This window comes from Colius striatus, chromosome 4 (genome assembly GCF_028858725.1).
Source record: "Colius striatus isolate bColStr4 chromosome 4, bColStr4.1.hap1, whole genome shotgun sequence".
Taxonomy (NCBI): Eukaryota; Metazoa; Chordata; class Aves; order Coliiformes; family Coliidae; genus Colius; species Colius striatus.
This window is the reverse complement of record NC_084762.1, coordinates 76,907,012-76,924,922: the sequence shown is the minus strand read 5'-3', so window position 1 is coordinate 76,924,922 and position 17,911 is coordinate 76,907,012. Positions and strand designations below refer to the sequence as shown.

The following is a 17,911-nucleotide window of genomic DNA, read 5'->3' as shown; positions in this document are numbered from 1 at the left end:
CCCATCTGAATGAGTAAATAAAACTGAGAAATCTTACATATAGGTTTTTCCACACTGTAGGGGTTTCTTTGTAGAACTTAACTATACCTCATTTTTATCCCCACACTTTAAATACTCATTACTGTAATTTCTCTCCCTCCAGGTGATTTTTTTTTTTTTAATATGCCTTAAGAATCATGAAACTCAGTGAATGGAGTCATCAACGATTTTCATTCTAAAACTAATGAAAGTCAAATTCCCTTCAAAAGAGAGCTACTTCAGTCTATTTATTTACAAAACTACTGTCAGCAATTTCTTAATCCTGAGTTTAAGTAATAAATTAATACTTGAAGTAAACCAAAATCTCCTTCTAAAACAACTTCAGCGTCAATAGAAAACTAAAAGCAATTGTTGTTTGCAAAAATACAGAATAACCCAGTATACCTTATCAACTAAACAGTCCCAGCTCAGACTGTACAAATGCACACCTTTCACAGATATAACTATAGTGGATCGAGTAAGAATATCTCAGATTCAATTTGCAGTCCATTATTTCTGTATTCTGAGCTACATGGAGAGGAAGTAATTTTTCATTTGCAATCCCATGGTATAAACCCTGCTTGATTTCTGTATCAATTCTCAATCAATAGTAATACTAACACAACTTTCCATTCCATTGATCCTAACAACCGTTAACATAACATCCAAACACTGTTCAATTTTCAGTGTGTTCCGTAGTAAGCCTCTTACCTAATGTGAGATAGAAGAATAATTCTGTGGCCAAACCAACAACAGGAATCTTAAGTTTGGGTTTTTTTGAAAAAAAAAATAAGTTTAAAGGTTATTTTTTTTAAATTTTCTGTTTACAATTTCTGTTCAAAGGCAATATAAGAGGAATCTGAATTTGTCTTTAATTCTAGTTAATGCTGAATTCATAATATATGGCTAATTTTGCATCAAATGTTAAAGAAAATTAAGCCGCTTAAAAAATCTGCTTGAAAAAAATCAGCACAGTAAGTAACGTAGACCTATTCTTTACCCCATATTTTTACATATGAAAAAGCTTGAAGTATACTCATTGTATAAAAATTGGTTGGTTTATGAAAATGTGAAATATAATTAGCTGAAAGTCCTGGTAAATCATAATCCTTTGTTCTATATTAGTTCCTATTTCTAAGTAGACGTCTTTCAAAAATACTTGGGAAAAAGCATGGTAAAGATCCATCATAACTAGGAAGTTAATGGATTGTATGGATTAGAGGACTGGGCAAGAGAAGGAGGATAGTGGGCTTAGATCAGCCTGTGCCACAATATAATGCCCACAGAAAAATATTGAGAGATAAATGTATGTTGAAACTAAGCTACTGGCCCTGAAAGCTGATTCTTTAAAAAAATGACGTATGAGTCTCTGTGGGGAGCTCACACTTTGCTACCATCTGTAAATGTAGAAGTTCAATCTTCAGGGCTGACAGTCAGGAATCTTCTTCAGGAATGCTACAATTCCATTATATTAAAAAGAGAGTAGAAGTAAGTTTAAGTGTAGGTGGTTCTTTTAAACCACCTTTAGAGAGTAACATTTTAATATTGTCTTCAAATATCTGTATTTATAGTTACTTGGAAATCGTGAAGGTGAGAAAGCTTAGATGTGTATTTATACAAGCAACCAACCTTGCAATTCAAAGTCTCTCCCTTGTTATTTCTCATCCTAACAATTTTTGGGGACATGCAACGAAGTACTTCATATTGTACCCACTAGTTCTATACATAGAAGCATCACATAGCTGAACAAAAGGTGGGAGGACTTAACTGCTCAGATTTTGAAGCCCCAGAAACTGAATCAGACTACTGTGTGAGAGTCACCATAGGTGTTCTAAGATGTCCTTTCAAAAAGATAGACAAAGTCACTAGACATGTCTTATCTTCGTTCTGACAATTTTTTTTCACATTGTTGCAATTTGCCACTGGGTAACATCTTCTGTTTCATCATATACAAGAGTTATTATTGAAGGACACAAAAACGGTTGCAGACACAAGAAACTAAGATATTTTCAACTTAATATTCTTTTGAAACCTCCAAAAAAAAGGACAAGACTTCTATATGTTATTTATATATTATAAATACATTACTTAGTGAAGCCAAACAGTTATAAGATGTGCTGCATGCCCTTCACCAGTCCCCTGGTAATGATGTTTAGGTTGAGAAGGGCATTTTGGAGGCCATCTGGTGCAACACCTGTTTCAGGCTTGGCAAATTTACATTGCACTGCTTATGGCCTTAATCTATAGACTTCTGGTTACCCTCAAATAGAGTATTCCTCCACTTCTCTGGACACTAAAAAATACTTTTATTTCCATTTCAGAAGTGTGACACCATTAAATAAATATTAATTTATATATTAAATATTAAAAAATATTGCTAAAGGGATTCTGCTACTTTTGCAGAACTCTGACCAGATGCTAAATTTCCACTTGGATGCCTTTCCAAAAAGGAAGGCTTCTAATTCCAAGAGACCTTGTTCTGTACATATGAAACTATCTCTTTAAACTGAAAATTATTTACGCCACACAAGGATTCAAGAAGTGCAGATATTCCCAGCAGACCAGAGAAAATCCATCTTTACGGCATTTTGATCTTGGTAGAAATGCAAATGAAATAATTTATTGTAAGAGTTTTTGAATTCTCCAGCAATCACAGTGAACGTCTGATGCTATTTACTTGGATGAAGTTTTTAGAATCTCAAGATGTTAAAGCACTGCTTTGGGAACAGTCAGGCTAAATCACTTGCATTAAAAACAACACTTCAACACCAAACCTTAGTTTTTCACCAAACCAGAAGTTTTGGTTAGTGCTTTCCTCAACATTTCCAGATGGCCACATAAGATTGTCCAGTTGATCACAGTATTAGTAGTAGCATTAATATGGAAAATAACTTACCGACTTTCAAATTTTGAGTCAGTATAATTGAACAGAACTTTAGACAAGTATTACTACAGTTTTTTTCAAAATAAAGTTGCAGTTACTGTTTTATTTGTTCTTTAAGGCAGTTATTTATTTCATAGACAGGAATTGCTATAAAAAAATAGGTTTGTTTGCAGAACTGAATATTTCCTCAAAACCAGAATTTCACTGACTTCACATATAAGCAGATACTGAAATGTCCAGCTGGTCTATGAAAGTAATGCAAACACAGAAAAATTAGACTTCCTAAGGTGTGCTACAAGATAAATGAAAATATAGAAGGAAAAAAATTTTTAAACTTTACTTAAACAGTCATGATAGTTGAGAAGACAGAAGAAGACTGAATTGAAACAGAACCCCTTACCTGTGAAATATAATTTCTTTCCTCCTTTTGTGTATAAGTATAATCTTAGATCTAGAAGGCTGTGTACTATAAATTTCTGTTAATGCATCTATCTCAGGATATTATGATATGGAGCATTTTAATCCTTCTCATCACCCAGTGCACAGGCACAAAAATGGTCAACTATTTGAAATACTTCAAACAAAGTATTATTTACTAGAGAATCCACATAGAACGTATGAAATATCCAAGCTTGTTTGTGTGGATACACATGCAAATGTTTCTGTGAGATTGTGTGTAACATGCACACACGCTCTCACATACAAAGACTCAAAAAACCACAAAGAATTCTTAGAAATCTTTTTTTTGGTTTGCTGAGGTTTAGAAGATTTTTTTGTATCAGCATCTACTGATATTTTATAAAGTCACTTCAGTGAGCAAGAACATTAAATCGCTGACAGTACCAAACAGTTAAACTAGAGAAATAATGAAGTATTAAGGAAATACCTTAATGCTCCACTCCTTACTGTCTTATGTAACTATTTTTATTTTCTTATTGTTTATATTCAATTTTTAAAATATATACCAATAATATCAAACTACTGTGGATCAAGCATACCAAATTCTAGAAAATAGAATTTTAAGAGAAATTCCGTTTGTGAATGTAGATAAGCATAAAGTAGCACCAAAACAAGGCAACAGGCAATCATATTAGTTTAGCTACTGTCAATGTTATATACTGACCACTTTAAGAAATATGAGCTAAAGAAAAGGTCCTGCAGATTCACTTTTGTTTAAATAATAAAATAATGAAGAGAGGCCTTTAAGATAAAAACAGCACACTGTAAAAGAGAATGTTTATTTGCCCAAGTTCAGGATCTGAACTAGGTAGTCTTTCAAGAAAATACTAGTGTATTGCAGTGTTCAATATTACCACTTGTAGCATGTCAGACCCTCATCAGTAATCATAAAATGACCTATCTCATAACAGTTACAAATGGACACATAAAAAATATGTCAGCTTCTTTACACATTAATTCCAATGAACTATACACAGCATGTAAAACTAGCAACCTACTTTGTAACCTCCGTGTGGGACTTTCACCATGGAGTTGTCTGCGTGGCAAATATGGTGAGGGATGGGGTAATGGCAATGAGGAGACATCATGCGTTTGAAGTTTGTACCAATGAGGTTCATCATCTAGTAATGCAGTCTCTAACTCAATAAGAATCTAAAAAAGAAAACAGAATATTTTAAAATAGGTATATTCATAAATGTTAATCTATTATTTTCTTGTTGTTAAGGACTTTGTCTGAGGTTCTATAAAAATCTTGCATTTAATACGAAAGGAGTTTCTGTGCCTTCTAGAACACTAAATATGCCAAAAAACATTTACAAAACCTTCAATAATTTATTACAAGCTTTACAGCATTCAAAAGTCTTGTAACAAGTTAGTCAGCAATGGTCCTACATTTTGGTAAAATACACCTCTGAATAATACATATTTTAAAAAGCAATTCTAAAAGAAAATGAGAAAACGGGTGAATGCTGTTACTAAAACAGAACAAACACAGGAAGAATCTCATGTAAGTACTATGTAGTAAGAGTGAGCGTGCTATTTATTTACTACTAAGAGAAATAAGGACAAATGCAATAATTTAAAACAGTTTTGCTTTGCTATATTTAATATTTTTTTAAAAAATACTATATCTAGACATCAATATATAAGTAAATGTTATATTTCTTTAGTAACTACCAATAATTTTATACCTCTCCTAAAAATTCACTTTCTTCCTCTCGAACTCGTGCTTGGTCCCAAAGAGTAATTTCTAACATTCGTTCTCTAAACTCTCTCCGATGAACTGGAGAGTAAATGAATGTCTGATTCCATTTGGGTTCCAATGTTTTCTTTACTGTTTTTGTTCTTCTTTTATTTTTATCACTGCAAAAAAATATTAACATTATAAATGTTCAGAAGGTCATTAAATTGCCATAATTATATCATGGAAAGTAGGAAATCTTAAATAAGAAGTACATTTTGTAGTATTATGAGCATACAATCTATGTAAGAATTAGTCTTTTATGATAAAGTTCAGCATGTATATTGAAGATAGTTCATAATTTCATATTCAAAACTAAAATCAGGACATTTCCAGTTCATGTGCCAATTCCAAATTTAAGAAGTTCACTGAAAACCAGAAATGTTTGAATGTGGTTTTTTTGGAAACAGCATTTCATAAAGCAAAATATACTTCCATAAATGGGATTTCCAGGAGGCACAGTCTGACAGTAGAACATGGATGCAGACAACACTGGGAACGGCAAAAAACTGTATTTCAAATAAATGAGCCAGCCAGTTCACTCAAAGTTCCAGTCCTACAGTGGCTGACTCAAACTGCAGCGCAGGAGGGGACAGTTGGATAACATGAAAGAAAGGTCAGGGAGCTGTGGCCTGTGCTAGACCTTCTCTATGAGTTTCTCCTAAGTGCTCCACAGCTGGAAAAACAGAAGTCTTGAGAATGAGTTTCATATCTTTTTCCAACAACACTGTAAAGAACAGCATTCTCGAAACAGCTCCCAAAATACTTTGGGTCATACCAAGAAACCACACAGGCTGAATATGGATCTCCACTAAAAAGTTGTCCTTATGTTTCAGATCCCAATGAGGTCTCAATGAGAGGCTACCATGGGACTTCCAGCTCTGGCTCCAATATTTTGCAGAATATATCATAGAATCATAGAATGGTAGGGTTTGGAAGGGACTTTTAGAGATCATCTAGTCCAATCCCCTTGCAGAAGCAGGTCCACCCAGATCAGGTCACATAAGAACATGTCCAGGCAGGTCTTGAAGACCTCCAAAGAAGGAAACTCCACAACCCCTCTGGGCAGCCTGTTCCACTGCTCCCTCACCCTCACGGTGAAATAGTTTTTTCTTATATTTAAGTGGAACTTTTTGTGTTCCAGCTTCATCCCATTATCCCTTGTCTGCCTGAAAGGCTTAATACTTTATGATGGGAACAAGTGTTGCTGGAAGACACCCACGCTCCTTCTTCTGAGAATACTGACATAACAATGCTTAATTTTAAACCTGCTGACTTCTGCACAATACAACTGGAGTGATAATTTATGTAGATTTATTTTAAATATGAAAATATAGATACTGTCCATTTGCTAATGCTTGCAACTGTAATATGGTTCTTATATTTCAGAACTGTTACTTAGCAGCTGAATCAAAATATTAACTAAAAAATAACATTTTTAGACACAATGTTAAAACAAATAATGTAATTATTTCTATTACACTAAATATTTGTTTACCCTTGAGAACTGAAATAAGTTACATTGGACAAGCTTTTCCATTGCAATTTGTTTAATCAGAGTGAGTTCTGTATCTTCACCTAATTAAATACTTGACTTATTTAAGTGTATTTCACCTCCAGCATGTTTCCTTCTGCTATACAGAAAGAAGTTGTAGCTGACTTAACTTTTGCATATCAGGAAAACAAACAAAAAAAACCCCACCAAACAATTCAGTAAGACAAACAGCTGATTCTTTTATAAGCAGTAGAAAAGACAGATTTTTTTTTTTAAAGTTCTGAATCTTTCACATAAATGGGAAACACCAATATAGCACTATAGAATTTAATGTTCTACAACTTTTTGCGTTAAATATTTTCCTTCTACTTATCTTTACTTACTGCAACTAACATTGGAACGCATTCTGAACACAGGCATTTTTGGTAGCTTTATTTGGCTTGAAAAAGCACATAAGATAATTTAAGCAGACCTGATTCTCACTTTAGGACAGCTTCAGCATCTTCAAATGCACTACAGCAATTTGAATAAACAAAGACTCTAGTCCATCAGTTCAAGTACTGGCAAGCCTACAACAATCTATCCCAAAACTTTTTGTCATGAGTGATACAGCAAATTATGCAGTCACAGAAAATGTTATTGTCAACATATGGTATACAATGAAAGCGGAAAAGCAGTGTCTTCCAACATACTGATTAGTTTTAGTTCCTGTTGAAGTCAATTGGTACTGGAGATCACTGAGATAGTTAACATCTTCCCAGTTTAGCTACTAGGAAAAGCAAAGAATGTAAAAATATAAACTGTAATGTTACATCCTATTCTACACATTCAACAATCAAACTTTTATATACTGAGTCAGGTTAAATCTTTGAATTATTCAGTTGATACACTGCAAAATAAAGCTGAACATTATCCCCTACTGACACAATTTGAGGAAATATCATTTAAAAAATCAGCTGGGGAACACATTATCCCCTTCATTGTTCTTCCCACCACCTAAGTTGAAATGGCAGGAAATCAGGAACTAAAAAAAAAATAAAGGAGCTACTCAGGTCCTCTACCGCAGTTTCATTTTCTCTAAATGCTTATATAATAACAGTCCAGTCATGTGTTTTAGGGGAAGTTTTCAAGGTGCATCTGGAAATCTCAACTGAATCCCATTCAGCTTTCAAATGCCAAACCTGTTCCTACTTTTTTGTGCATAAGATGAGGTAAATCAAGCTGCTGGACTGATCAGTCTAGGAAACTGTGAATCTAACTTTGTAGCATTTTCTTTGCACTAGACAATAACAGTCATAGGAAATGAGGGCATCATAAAACACTAAGAACATTATTTGCAAGTAATATCTCCATGCAATGGCATGTGATTACCTTTCTTTTTCTATTCAGTAGCTAATAAAATATAAAGTAAAAATGAGTTTGTGTTTAGTCTTCAAAGACATATTGCTGTTACATAGCATATCCAATAAAGAAACTCCAAACTGTAAAATATTCACTTATATGTATTGACCAGTAGACTCAGCTCTGTGTGTCATCCAAGTATCAGGCTAATTCTTACTCAAATGTTCCTTGTCTTTGTGTTAACCCTACCTTCTGTCTGGAAGAAAGTAAATTTTAACATAAGGATTCCTTGGCCTCCCATCTTCCCTTGAAGGAAGATCCTTTGCTCCCAATATTGTCACTATTAACTGATGACCAACCTTGTCATACCACAGTTTTATCTGTAATGAGAAAATATTAATTAGTCAACTCATTTCTACAACAAAATAACATCTTTATCCTTAAAATTATTTTTTTCTCAAAAGATTCTATTTATAGTGGTTATTTAAACAAAAAATACCATGTTTACTTTGTATTTATAACAAAGCGTAAAAATAATACTATAATAGCTTCAGTATGTACCAGGAGATATTGTTTTTTAAAAACCCTACACAGTAAGAACATTCTTTCATGTTAATTGTTTTTCAAAAGGTGCCCTGGTTAGAATCACTCTCTCTTGACAGTGATATTGTATTACTTGCATTATTGATGCATGGTATTCATATAGGTACACTTGTAAGGAGTTTATTCACAATGAACTAATTAATTTTTCACTTCCTGTTGTGCTGGAAAGGCTATGGGATAAGACCATAAATACTTCAAAGCTCTAGTTTTTTTTGAAGATGCAGAGACTCATGCTGAAGTCATATAAGCCCTCCAGAAATTATAAGAGGGAGACTGAGTAGTCCAACCTTCTTCACAGTCCAACTCAGCAACCATAAGGCCAAAACTACTATTAATCATCTGTAGAAATTATTATTAATCAGGTTTAGACATAGTCTGCTATTCTTTTTTACTACAGTTATTAGAAGCTAATATTTAGCTATGTCAGTTTGAATTCTACAGCTGGAAATATATTATTTGAGAAGAGGGCATATCTACTTTAGAGCAATCACTGTGGAAAGGGGAAATGGTGCAGTTAGGACAAAACAAAGCTTTCCAAACAGCCTGGGAGTCATTATACGGTGGTAGCAATACAATATCATTACTACAGCTGACAGGAGGCTCTCTTCATGGGGAGTTTCCCTAAGATAGAGGACAAACTAGGACATTTAAAGGAAACATTGACCCTGCCTGAACTTAAGAGAATCAAAGAGTATAATGGCCAACTCTACATCTAACCAAGCAATGCACACTGAAGCATGAATATATCATAGCTAAGTAAACCAGGGAAAAATGTATTTTCTGTGAAGATAATTTCAGAGACAAAGTCTCTGTCTGGTGTTATAGCTCCTCATGTTTGTCATTTCAGACACTTAAAGAAAGGTTTTGATGCAATTCTCACTTTTGACCCAACAGCAAGGGGCTGATATAACTGCCTTTCATTTCTAATACTTCAGTGAGATTACACTAAGACACGACAACTCGATTCATGGTGGGAATCTACTACTTCCTCCGTTACTTTGGATTTTGAAATTCCTGTACCAACAACCAGGATATCTGAATGGATATTAAAATGGTAGGATACCCGTCCTCTATTGTCATGTTGTTGGCCCTACCACCGACTTTACAGGTTTTTGGTATCAACAGTTCAACAGCTCTGTGTCTTCTAAAACAGAAAATTCTGAGAGAATTTATCCCTAATATGTCAGTTTTAAGAGAGTTCTAGATACTGTTCCTACTTTCCTGCAAAACAAGGGAACTTGTCATGGAAGGAGGATGGGATTGCATTCTCATGGGGTTAAAAGAAGGAAGAAGGGACAAATCATAAACTACTTTAGAATTACTGGGAAAGTAAAAGGTGAAGGATATAGAATGCTTCTTGGTGAAACACTGGAAGAATAGAGGCACTTATGTCAGGGACCATAGAAGAACAGAGAGGCAAAACCAGACTGAATGAAAGAAATAGAATGATGTGACAAAAGCACCAGTCATTCTTTAACTGGTGCAAAATATGATGCACAGAGAGACTGGAATGAAAGAAAATCTGACAAGAAGTGAAAGCAGGAAATTGGAAATGAAAATGAGACACAACGAGATAGACTAACATACTGAACACAGAAAATGAGGCTGGGAATAGGATTGATCTAATTCTGACTCTCCTGTGCATAAGTATTATGTTAATATTCAGATGGTATGGTATTTTCCTACAAGAATCTTTTCTATCACAAGGAAAGGACAGCCATTTAAGACAGTCAAGTGCAGTCTAAGAGGACTGAATTCCACTCCCTCCCCTTTCACAGAACTCTTACATGTTTAGAGGTGGATCCCTTAAAACATATCTGTCATGGTTTTGCCCAGTCAGCAATGAAGCATCATGACAGTCTCTCACTCAGCAACTCCCATCCACCCCCACCCTCGTTAGGATGGCAGAGGCTCCATCAGGATGGGAGGAAAAAAGATAACCAAGGATGTTGTGGATTGAGACAAGGGCAGACTCCAGTACTTAGAGAGAAAAGTAAGGAAAGTTTATTCTACTACCTATGAGAAACAGAACAGAACAAAAAGCAAAAAGAGAGGATGATGAGAGACTCAGAGCTGGGGAGAATTTTGGGCAGCTTCTTACAGGAGCCATCTTTACAGCCCCAGTACCAGAAATGCCTCCACACAAAACTATGACAATATAAAAAGTCATTTACACATTGCATTTTCGTCATTTTCTGGCATGAGACCCTGAAGCCTGATTTGTAGTGCTAGGTAAAGTGTTGGAATTGAAGTCTGAGGTGTGAATTATGCCTAGAAAGAACCTCATTGATCCACACTCTGATCATATTTTCTCAGTTCATAATAGAATGCTTAAATATATTTTATGTTATGAAATAAAAATGGGACAGTACAAACAGCAAAGTTTATGAGGATATTCTTTTTTTTCCTTTAAGGATTTGGTGAGTTGTAGGCAAAAAAGATTCCTAACATAAAAAATGAAGACCATTGAATCATTCAATCCACGGGGTGAAAGAATGTATAGATATGATGCTCAGCACTGAAAGGCTTAAGAAGTTGACTAATAGAGCAGAATCTACAAACTCTCCATTCAGAAGTTTTTAGACATGCTGGAATGGCACTTTTAAAAGCTTGGAACATCTATGAAAGTACAACAATGTAATCCTGATCTAAATGAAGGAAAGGGAACGTTAAGATCACAACACATAAAACACACCACAGCAAAATCATGCTGGCTCATGCTAAAGTGGAGGCTAACACCGGTTAAAAACTTCTTGAATAGGACTTTGTATATCTAGATAATTTAAGATGGAGGTACCTAAAATTCACTTAGAAAGTGAATGCTTTCTAAAGATCTTTCCACTTAGTCCTGAAGTCCTGGAATCTTATTTGCCACATAAATGCTCATATACCTTCCTTAGACTCCTTCCCTAGGCAGAGGTGCATCAAATTCTTGACTAAACTTCCATTATAACCTACATTGAAGTAAAATAGGCATCTAAATTCAATATGTCCTGAAATCATGGGATGGTATGTTATCCATAAAGTGATGCATCTGCTGCACTCCTCGAGGCAGGCTTCTTAGATAACAATACCTGCCATGCAGAGTACAGGGAACAATTCTGCAGTCAAGTGAAAGGTGAAGGTAGTCATGAAGGGGCAACAGAGATGAGGGTCTGCTCCTAGCTTTGTAGGTTTCCTTTCCTTTTTTTTTTAAACCAGTAATGGTCTAATACAAGATAAATATGCATGCTAAGTAGCAGGTCTGGAATCTGCTACACTAAAATTAAGCTTTCTTTGCTACCACCACACAGTTATATTCCCAGACACACTGTCTCAGATGAGGCTTCATACTCTGGAGAAGAAAGGAATGTGCAATAGCTTGATGATAAAGGGATTTTTCTGAAAGACAGGTTCAATCTCTTCAGTCTAAAGAGGGTTTAAAGCATAGATGTCTTGCTTCTGGAATGAGCCTGCTACACATAGAACATGATATGAATTGTGACTGCTTGTGTTGCATTCTGAGAAGTGAGGACGCAATTATTCAGAATTCATATTTGATCTTCTTCAGCCTCAGAAGGCTTCTCACTCTGGAGAATCTTCTCACCCTCCGGAGAAGTCTAAGTGTCAAACAGAGTTAAAGGGGATAGGTGTCTTTTAATTGGGCTGGATCACTCACTGCAGATACTAATGTACTTAGTTCTTTCCTTCAACTGTTCACGTCCAAATTCATCCCTAAGGTACCTTGGATTTATTTGAATCTATCATAAGCTAAGTTATATAAATTAAGGACATAAATTCAGTTTACTAGATTTCATCCTTTTTGTTTTATATCTCAACTAGAAATTTTATTCAGAGCACTGATTGAAATCAGAGTTCTAGAAAAGAAGTAATCATGTAATTAGTACCCATACCCTAATACATATACATGAAGAAAATCAGTTGAGAAAATCTAGATAATATTATTGCTATTTCCTATATTCCTATCTTATGAATTCTTGACTGTTTGCTTAACTATGCAATTCTAACATAGGTTTGTGCACAGCTCATACAGCCACATCATATCCTAAGTGATAACTTTAGATTTAAAATCAGAGCATATTTGACATTTTTAATTCTACGCTGCACTTTATTTCTTTGATATATAAGGGTTACTTCACAAATCTCATGAAAAGAAAAAAAAAAACCAGCTGTGGCACTAGGAGAGACCACCTGCCCTGCAGTTTGATTTCTACCTACTCAGTCTACTCAGACATCACTGGATTTGGGAGATAGACGGCCAGCTATTTTTGTTCTTCTGGTGTTTTTTTACAATTTTTCATGTCACCTACATAGCTGTTTAGCATAGTATTTTGAAACTGAGACCCTACTTTTCTTTCTTGTCTCTATTATGAAGCAAGATATACACCAGGAAGATCTCCTGTTAAAAACCCAAGAAAATCTTAGTTGCTTTTAAAGAATGCTTACAACAATCATTTTATCTGTATTTAAACTTATGTAGGTGCAAAAATTGCCCTGAGGTGGTAAAGTCTTCAACATATCTGAGTTGAGCTTTGGATGTTGTTAAGCCTCACTCTTACAAATCTTGACTACTGAAGGTTGCTAAACCAAATAATTATTGCTGTCTGCTTCAGATGCTATTTGATATGTTGGGAAAAAAATACAAGAAAAGGTCACCAAATTGAAGAGCTTCTAGAATATGAAGGTCAGAAAATTGTGCAGGTATTTAGGCTGTCCTGGATTTCTTTTAAAATTTTTTTTTAGTGGCTTCCTCTTGTTTTCAGTGATGATAAAGAGATTCATAAATATATTACTGTACATGATCAAATATAGTGTTGCTTTGTATTAACGCAAAAAGATGTTTGAAATTTTTGGAGTTAGAAAAAAACCCAGTGGTTTCATGACAACTCTGGCTCAAAAGGAGATTCCATCCAGTGAACAAGAGATGCTATATGTAAAATACAAATTTAGGAACAGATAGTTGGCTCCCTGCAAAATTATCACACTGCATCACCCTAAGTTAGAAAATTTCTGGTATGTGAAACTGAATCAAAAAGTTCAGGTAATAAATACACACTTTTGCAAGTGCTGTAGAATTAGTAAAATCTCAGAAAGGTGTATGGTAAGGGAAAAAAAAAGAAATTGAGTGTTTTTCTTCCTAATAAAGTAGTACTGATAGGGTTTTAATCATCTAGCAATACAAGAGCTAGAAAATGAACAGAATGACATGGAGAGAAGTGTGGAAGAGGAACTTGTGCCAGAATCTGGGACATTTATCACCAGAATCCGTTTCAGACTAACAAGTAAAGAAGATGCAAGTAGGAATAAAGATATGCATTTCCTGTTGAGAGTAATGAAACAAATAGGTATAAACAGTATGTTTGGAAATGCTCATTCTTGTAGTTAATTCTACAGACACAGCTATATAACAGACCACACTGTAATGTATACTTCTTGACAACCATAAACAATAGGTCTGAGCCTTGAGTAAGCTAATTTCTCATGCCAAAAAGTAATCAGAGTTCTGTACTGCTGCTTTTTTCGAATACCCTTTTTTAAAGAATAATGGAGAATTTCTGTTTCTCTCTGCAGCCTGCATTGTAACAACAAATTAATCCATTTTAAACTATCTACGCTTCCTACTAGAAGTGGGCAGATGGGGGACATTTTGTTTCATTTAAGTTGTAAAGATGTTGCTAAGGTCTTAAGTATCAGTTCTTCAAGAACTCTATCACAAATATTATCTTTAGCTTTCACTGTTACTAAGCTCTGCAAAAAAAAACTGTTGGAAAAGTCCAGAATGAATCCATCGACATTTTGTCATTTTTACAGAATTGGGGCTAAAGACAATTCTACAATATCAAAAATTATCCAATCAGAGGTAAGAGAGTAATTCTTATACACTTTCACCTCTTGCTGTCAATCATTACATTTGCGTTATTTTCTTAAATGACTGTCACATCATTTGATCATTTTTTTTTTCACTAGAAGATAGCAGTCTCAGTAGAATTCACAACTTTTATGTCCATTTATTTTACATAACGTGATTAAAACAAGGAACTGCCACACGTTACTTCTGGTTTACAGTATTTCCTTTGTACATTGAACAATCAATTTATTTTGCATATTTCTAAAAAGAAAAAATATTTTAAAACAACTTATGTCATATACAATATTTACTTTAAGAACTACTTAGTAACTTGTGATTGAATTTCTACCCTCTTTGATTTCATTAACATGAACAGAATCCAATTTTCTTATTCTTGGTATAGGATGTTTTAAATTTTTAATTCAATGACAGTTTATATCAATAGTAAATAATACTATGTTGACCTAAAACAATACCATCCAGACCTTATTCTTCTAATCTCTTTGTTTTTCTTAGATTTTTTAATTTTGAATTTCCATTTAAGCAGGTGAAAGGACTACTTCTGTGAAACAACATGTTGTAGAAAAAAAAGTATTTTTTAAAATACGATTCAAAACTAAACCGTTTCCTACAGTCTAATTTATAATTCCTTCATAAATATCTATTTTTTCAATATGAAATTTAGTCATCTCATTCTAATCATGTATATTATCCTTTACATCTTTCTTTGAATAATTGATCAAACAAAAGAAACGTTTATACAGCTCTCATACAAAAGATTAACATCTCCATAAGGATATTTAGTAAAAAAAGCAGATAATATTCTATTTTAAAAAAACTGAAAAACATGCAGAAAAGCAAGATAAGCATTGTAACATTAGTAAAACCTACTTTTGCATTAACTACAGTACCTTAGGAGTTTCCTAATGAAAAAAGGCAAACAATTTGTACCTAAACAGAATACTGAAGCTAAATAAATTCAGTAACACAATAGGAGAAATATTTTTTAATTTAAAAATAGTTTTGATTATTTTGACATATTTTTAAAATGCAAGAACCAAGTTTAATACGCAATAAATTTGTTTCTTTAAACAAGGTACAAATTTTTTGCCTATCTTCCACTCAAGGCGCTACTATTACTTGGAAAATGCAAAATAAGGATGTGCTAAGTAATGACAATGAATGATTTAAAGAGACATTCATATTTATATAATGACCTCAAGCACAAAATGATATATTCCTTAAACTGTACACACATTTTTTATGTGGGATGCATTGCCGTCATCACTATTGAAACCTGTACGTGTTTAATATTGTTTAAACAGAAAAAAACAACCCCAAAAAAACTAGTTGTCTCTTTAAATTTTAATCTTTTAACCTCCATGCAAAATTTTACAAGCTGCTCACAAGATGACATGAAACTTGTTAATATGGTTTAAAGCAACACGCTAAAAATATGGGAAAACGGGCTATAACGTAACATTTTCCTACTATGCATTTTCCATAACAAACAAAAGAAAAAAACCACAACTTTAGTTTCTGTCAGGCAGACGAAGTCTTTACCTGAACCCTAGGAACAAAAGGCGTTGTTCTTCTACTAAGGCTTTGGCTCTGGTAAGCAAAATTAAAGAAAAAGCAATAAAACAAAACCAAAAAGGACAACACGCTGGAAACTAAAAGACCAAAAGTAAAAACAAAGACACACAACTATTACTTTAAACACAGTTTTACACCAATGACATATTTATCTAACACGAAGTATTTTAATGCAATGCATAAATTAAATCTGAAAATCTCTTATCAAATCATATAAAACCATGTGATGGAAATTCTTGCCTTAGGGAAGTCAGCAGGAATTTTGCCACTGATTTGCCAGGAGCAAGAATTTCGCTTTGTAGGTCTACAGATAACATTTACAATAGATTTAGAAATAACATTAACAAAAGAAGGTCAGCAACCTGTGATTTAAAAGTGGGGTAGGAAACATATTTCAGCTTGATCATCTCTTTCAGGAAGACTGTAGAGGTATATTCAGAGACAGAAATAAGCCCATTTCACACACTGACAACTTTGGTTGCTTTTTAGTAAAGTAAAAGGTTTTCTTTTCTTCTGCAACTTTAAGAGCCATTTCTATAAAAACCCTCCTAAATATTTGTTAAAAAATAAAGTTACTGGTATCTGATATTAGCGTTACACGGAGGAAGATACAATCAGTGTATTTCAATTCTCTAGCAATCATGACAGAAATGACATATGGTATATACAGAAAGCCTTTGCATGAAACAGGATCTAGAACATATAGATAAATTAATAGTTGCATTGTGCTCACAAATGCATTTATAACTCTTATTTTTGCGATGTAACCCTTCAGACCACATACAGCCTTTTAGCTTCCAAGTGGCTACATCAAGACTACACCAGTAAAGGCAGCACTTCTAAGATTCTGAACTAGCTGCAAACTCCAGCCAACAACTCTCCATCTTCAGCTTAGGGCAACAGCTAATGGAGTGGCACATAGAGGGTACTGAGTATTGGGAATGGACAGCAACAGGAGCACATGTTTATACCTCAGAGACAGATTTTAATCTCCTTTTACTTCCCTGCTCGGTTTTCCTGAGATTATAGGTCTATTTCAAAGTGATGGAAAGAAACTACTATTGAATATTCACTTCCGTAAGAAATGTACCCAAAGTATGGAGATAGGCAGTGGGATGATGTTTTTGCCACTCTCCTTGCCTGCTTGGCACACACAAATGCTGGAGGAATCTGTTCCATAAAACGTGTGAAGTAATGTGTTCTCACATATAAGCAAGAGGATATACAAGAAAAATTGGTAGTCTCTGTCATAGGTTTGTCTGATGTGCTCTGCAAGGCGTAGCACCTGCACACTGTCCTGTGCTGTGCACAGGCAGTACTGCCTAGCCTAATGCATGAGTTCCAGAATGTGACCTACTCACGTACAGTAAGAATTGATCTTCAGCTTGCTTCTGGTATTGTAAGAGAAATACAGATATTCCAGAATATCACAATCCTAAAGAGGATACAACAACTCTCATCATGCACCAAGGACCCTCATCTAACATATTGTGCCTTTGAAAATGGAAGGGAAAAAGCTCATTGTGTGAACTACCTAGAACTTTCCATATTTCAACACCAGAGAAACAGCAATTTAATTGTATACAGATAGAAAGGAAAGAGCCAAACAGAACAAAAAAGGAATATGTAAAAAGGGGAAGTGGAGCATGTCTTGTACTTGATATGTCAGTATACTGGGAGGGTAATGTCAAGTCCTTCACAATGAACAGTATCTGCTTTATAACATGCTACAGATATTACAAATATAATTAATATACTTGTCTTTTAATTGCTTTAGAAATTCAATATGTATAGAAAAATCTATTTAAGTGGTTCTGTGGTTCAATTGTGTAAGGAAATAGATTATTTTCATAAATGACATCCCTTTTCTATTAGAATTTCCACCAGTACAAAAATTAAATATTTTTATTTTATATCTGCATCCAT

The 17,911-nt window shown here is 34.2% G+C and overlaps 1 protein-coding gene across 27 annotated transcripts in view; it reads right to left on the bottom strand.

Moving 5' to 3' along the window:
* RIMS2 (regulating synaptic membrane exocytosis 2) overlaps window positions 1-17,911 on the bottom strand; it is a 466,103-nt gene that overhangs the window by 184,435 nt on the left and 263,757 nt on the right. For 21 of the 27 annotated variants that reach the window (XM_061995371.1, XM_061995382.1, XM_061995378.1 and 18 more), the window contains 3 exons: window positions 8,188-8,318; window positions 5,053-5,224; window positions 4,360-4,513 (listed from right to left, as the gene is read on the bottom strand). In XM_061995371.1, coding sequence (XP_061851355.1) covers window positions 4,360-4,513; window positions 5,053-5,224; window positions 8,188-8,318 — 457 coding nt within the window. Of the gene's footprint in view, window positions 1-4,359; window positions 4,514-5,052; window positions 5,225-8,187; window positions 8,319-15,952; window positions 16,001-17,911 lie in introns of all 27 variants that reach the window. The other 6 variants (XM_061995367.1, XM_061995374.1, XM_061995366.1 and 3 more) reach the window with 1 other exon arrangement.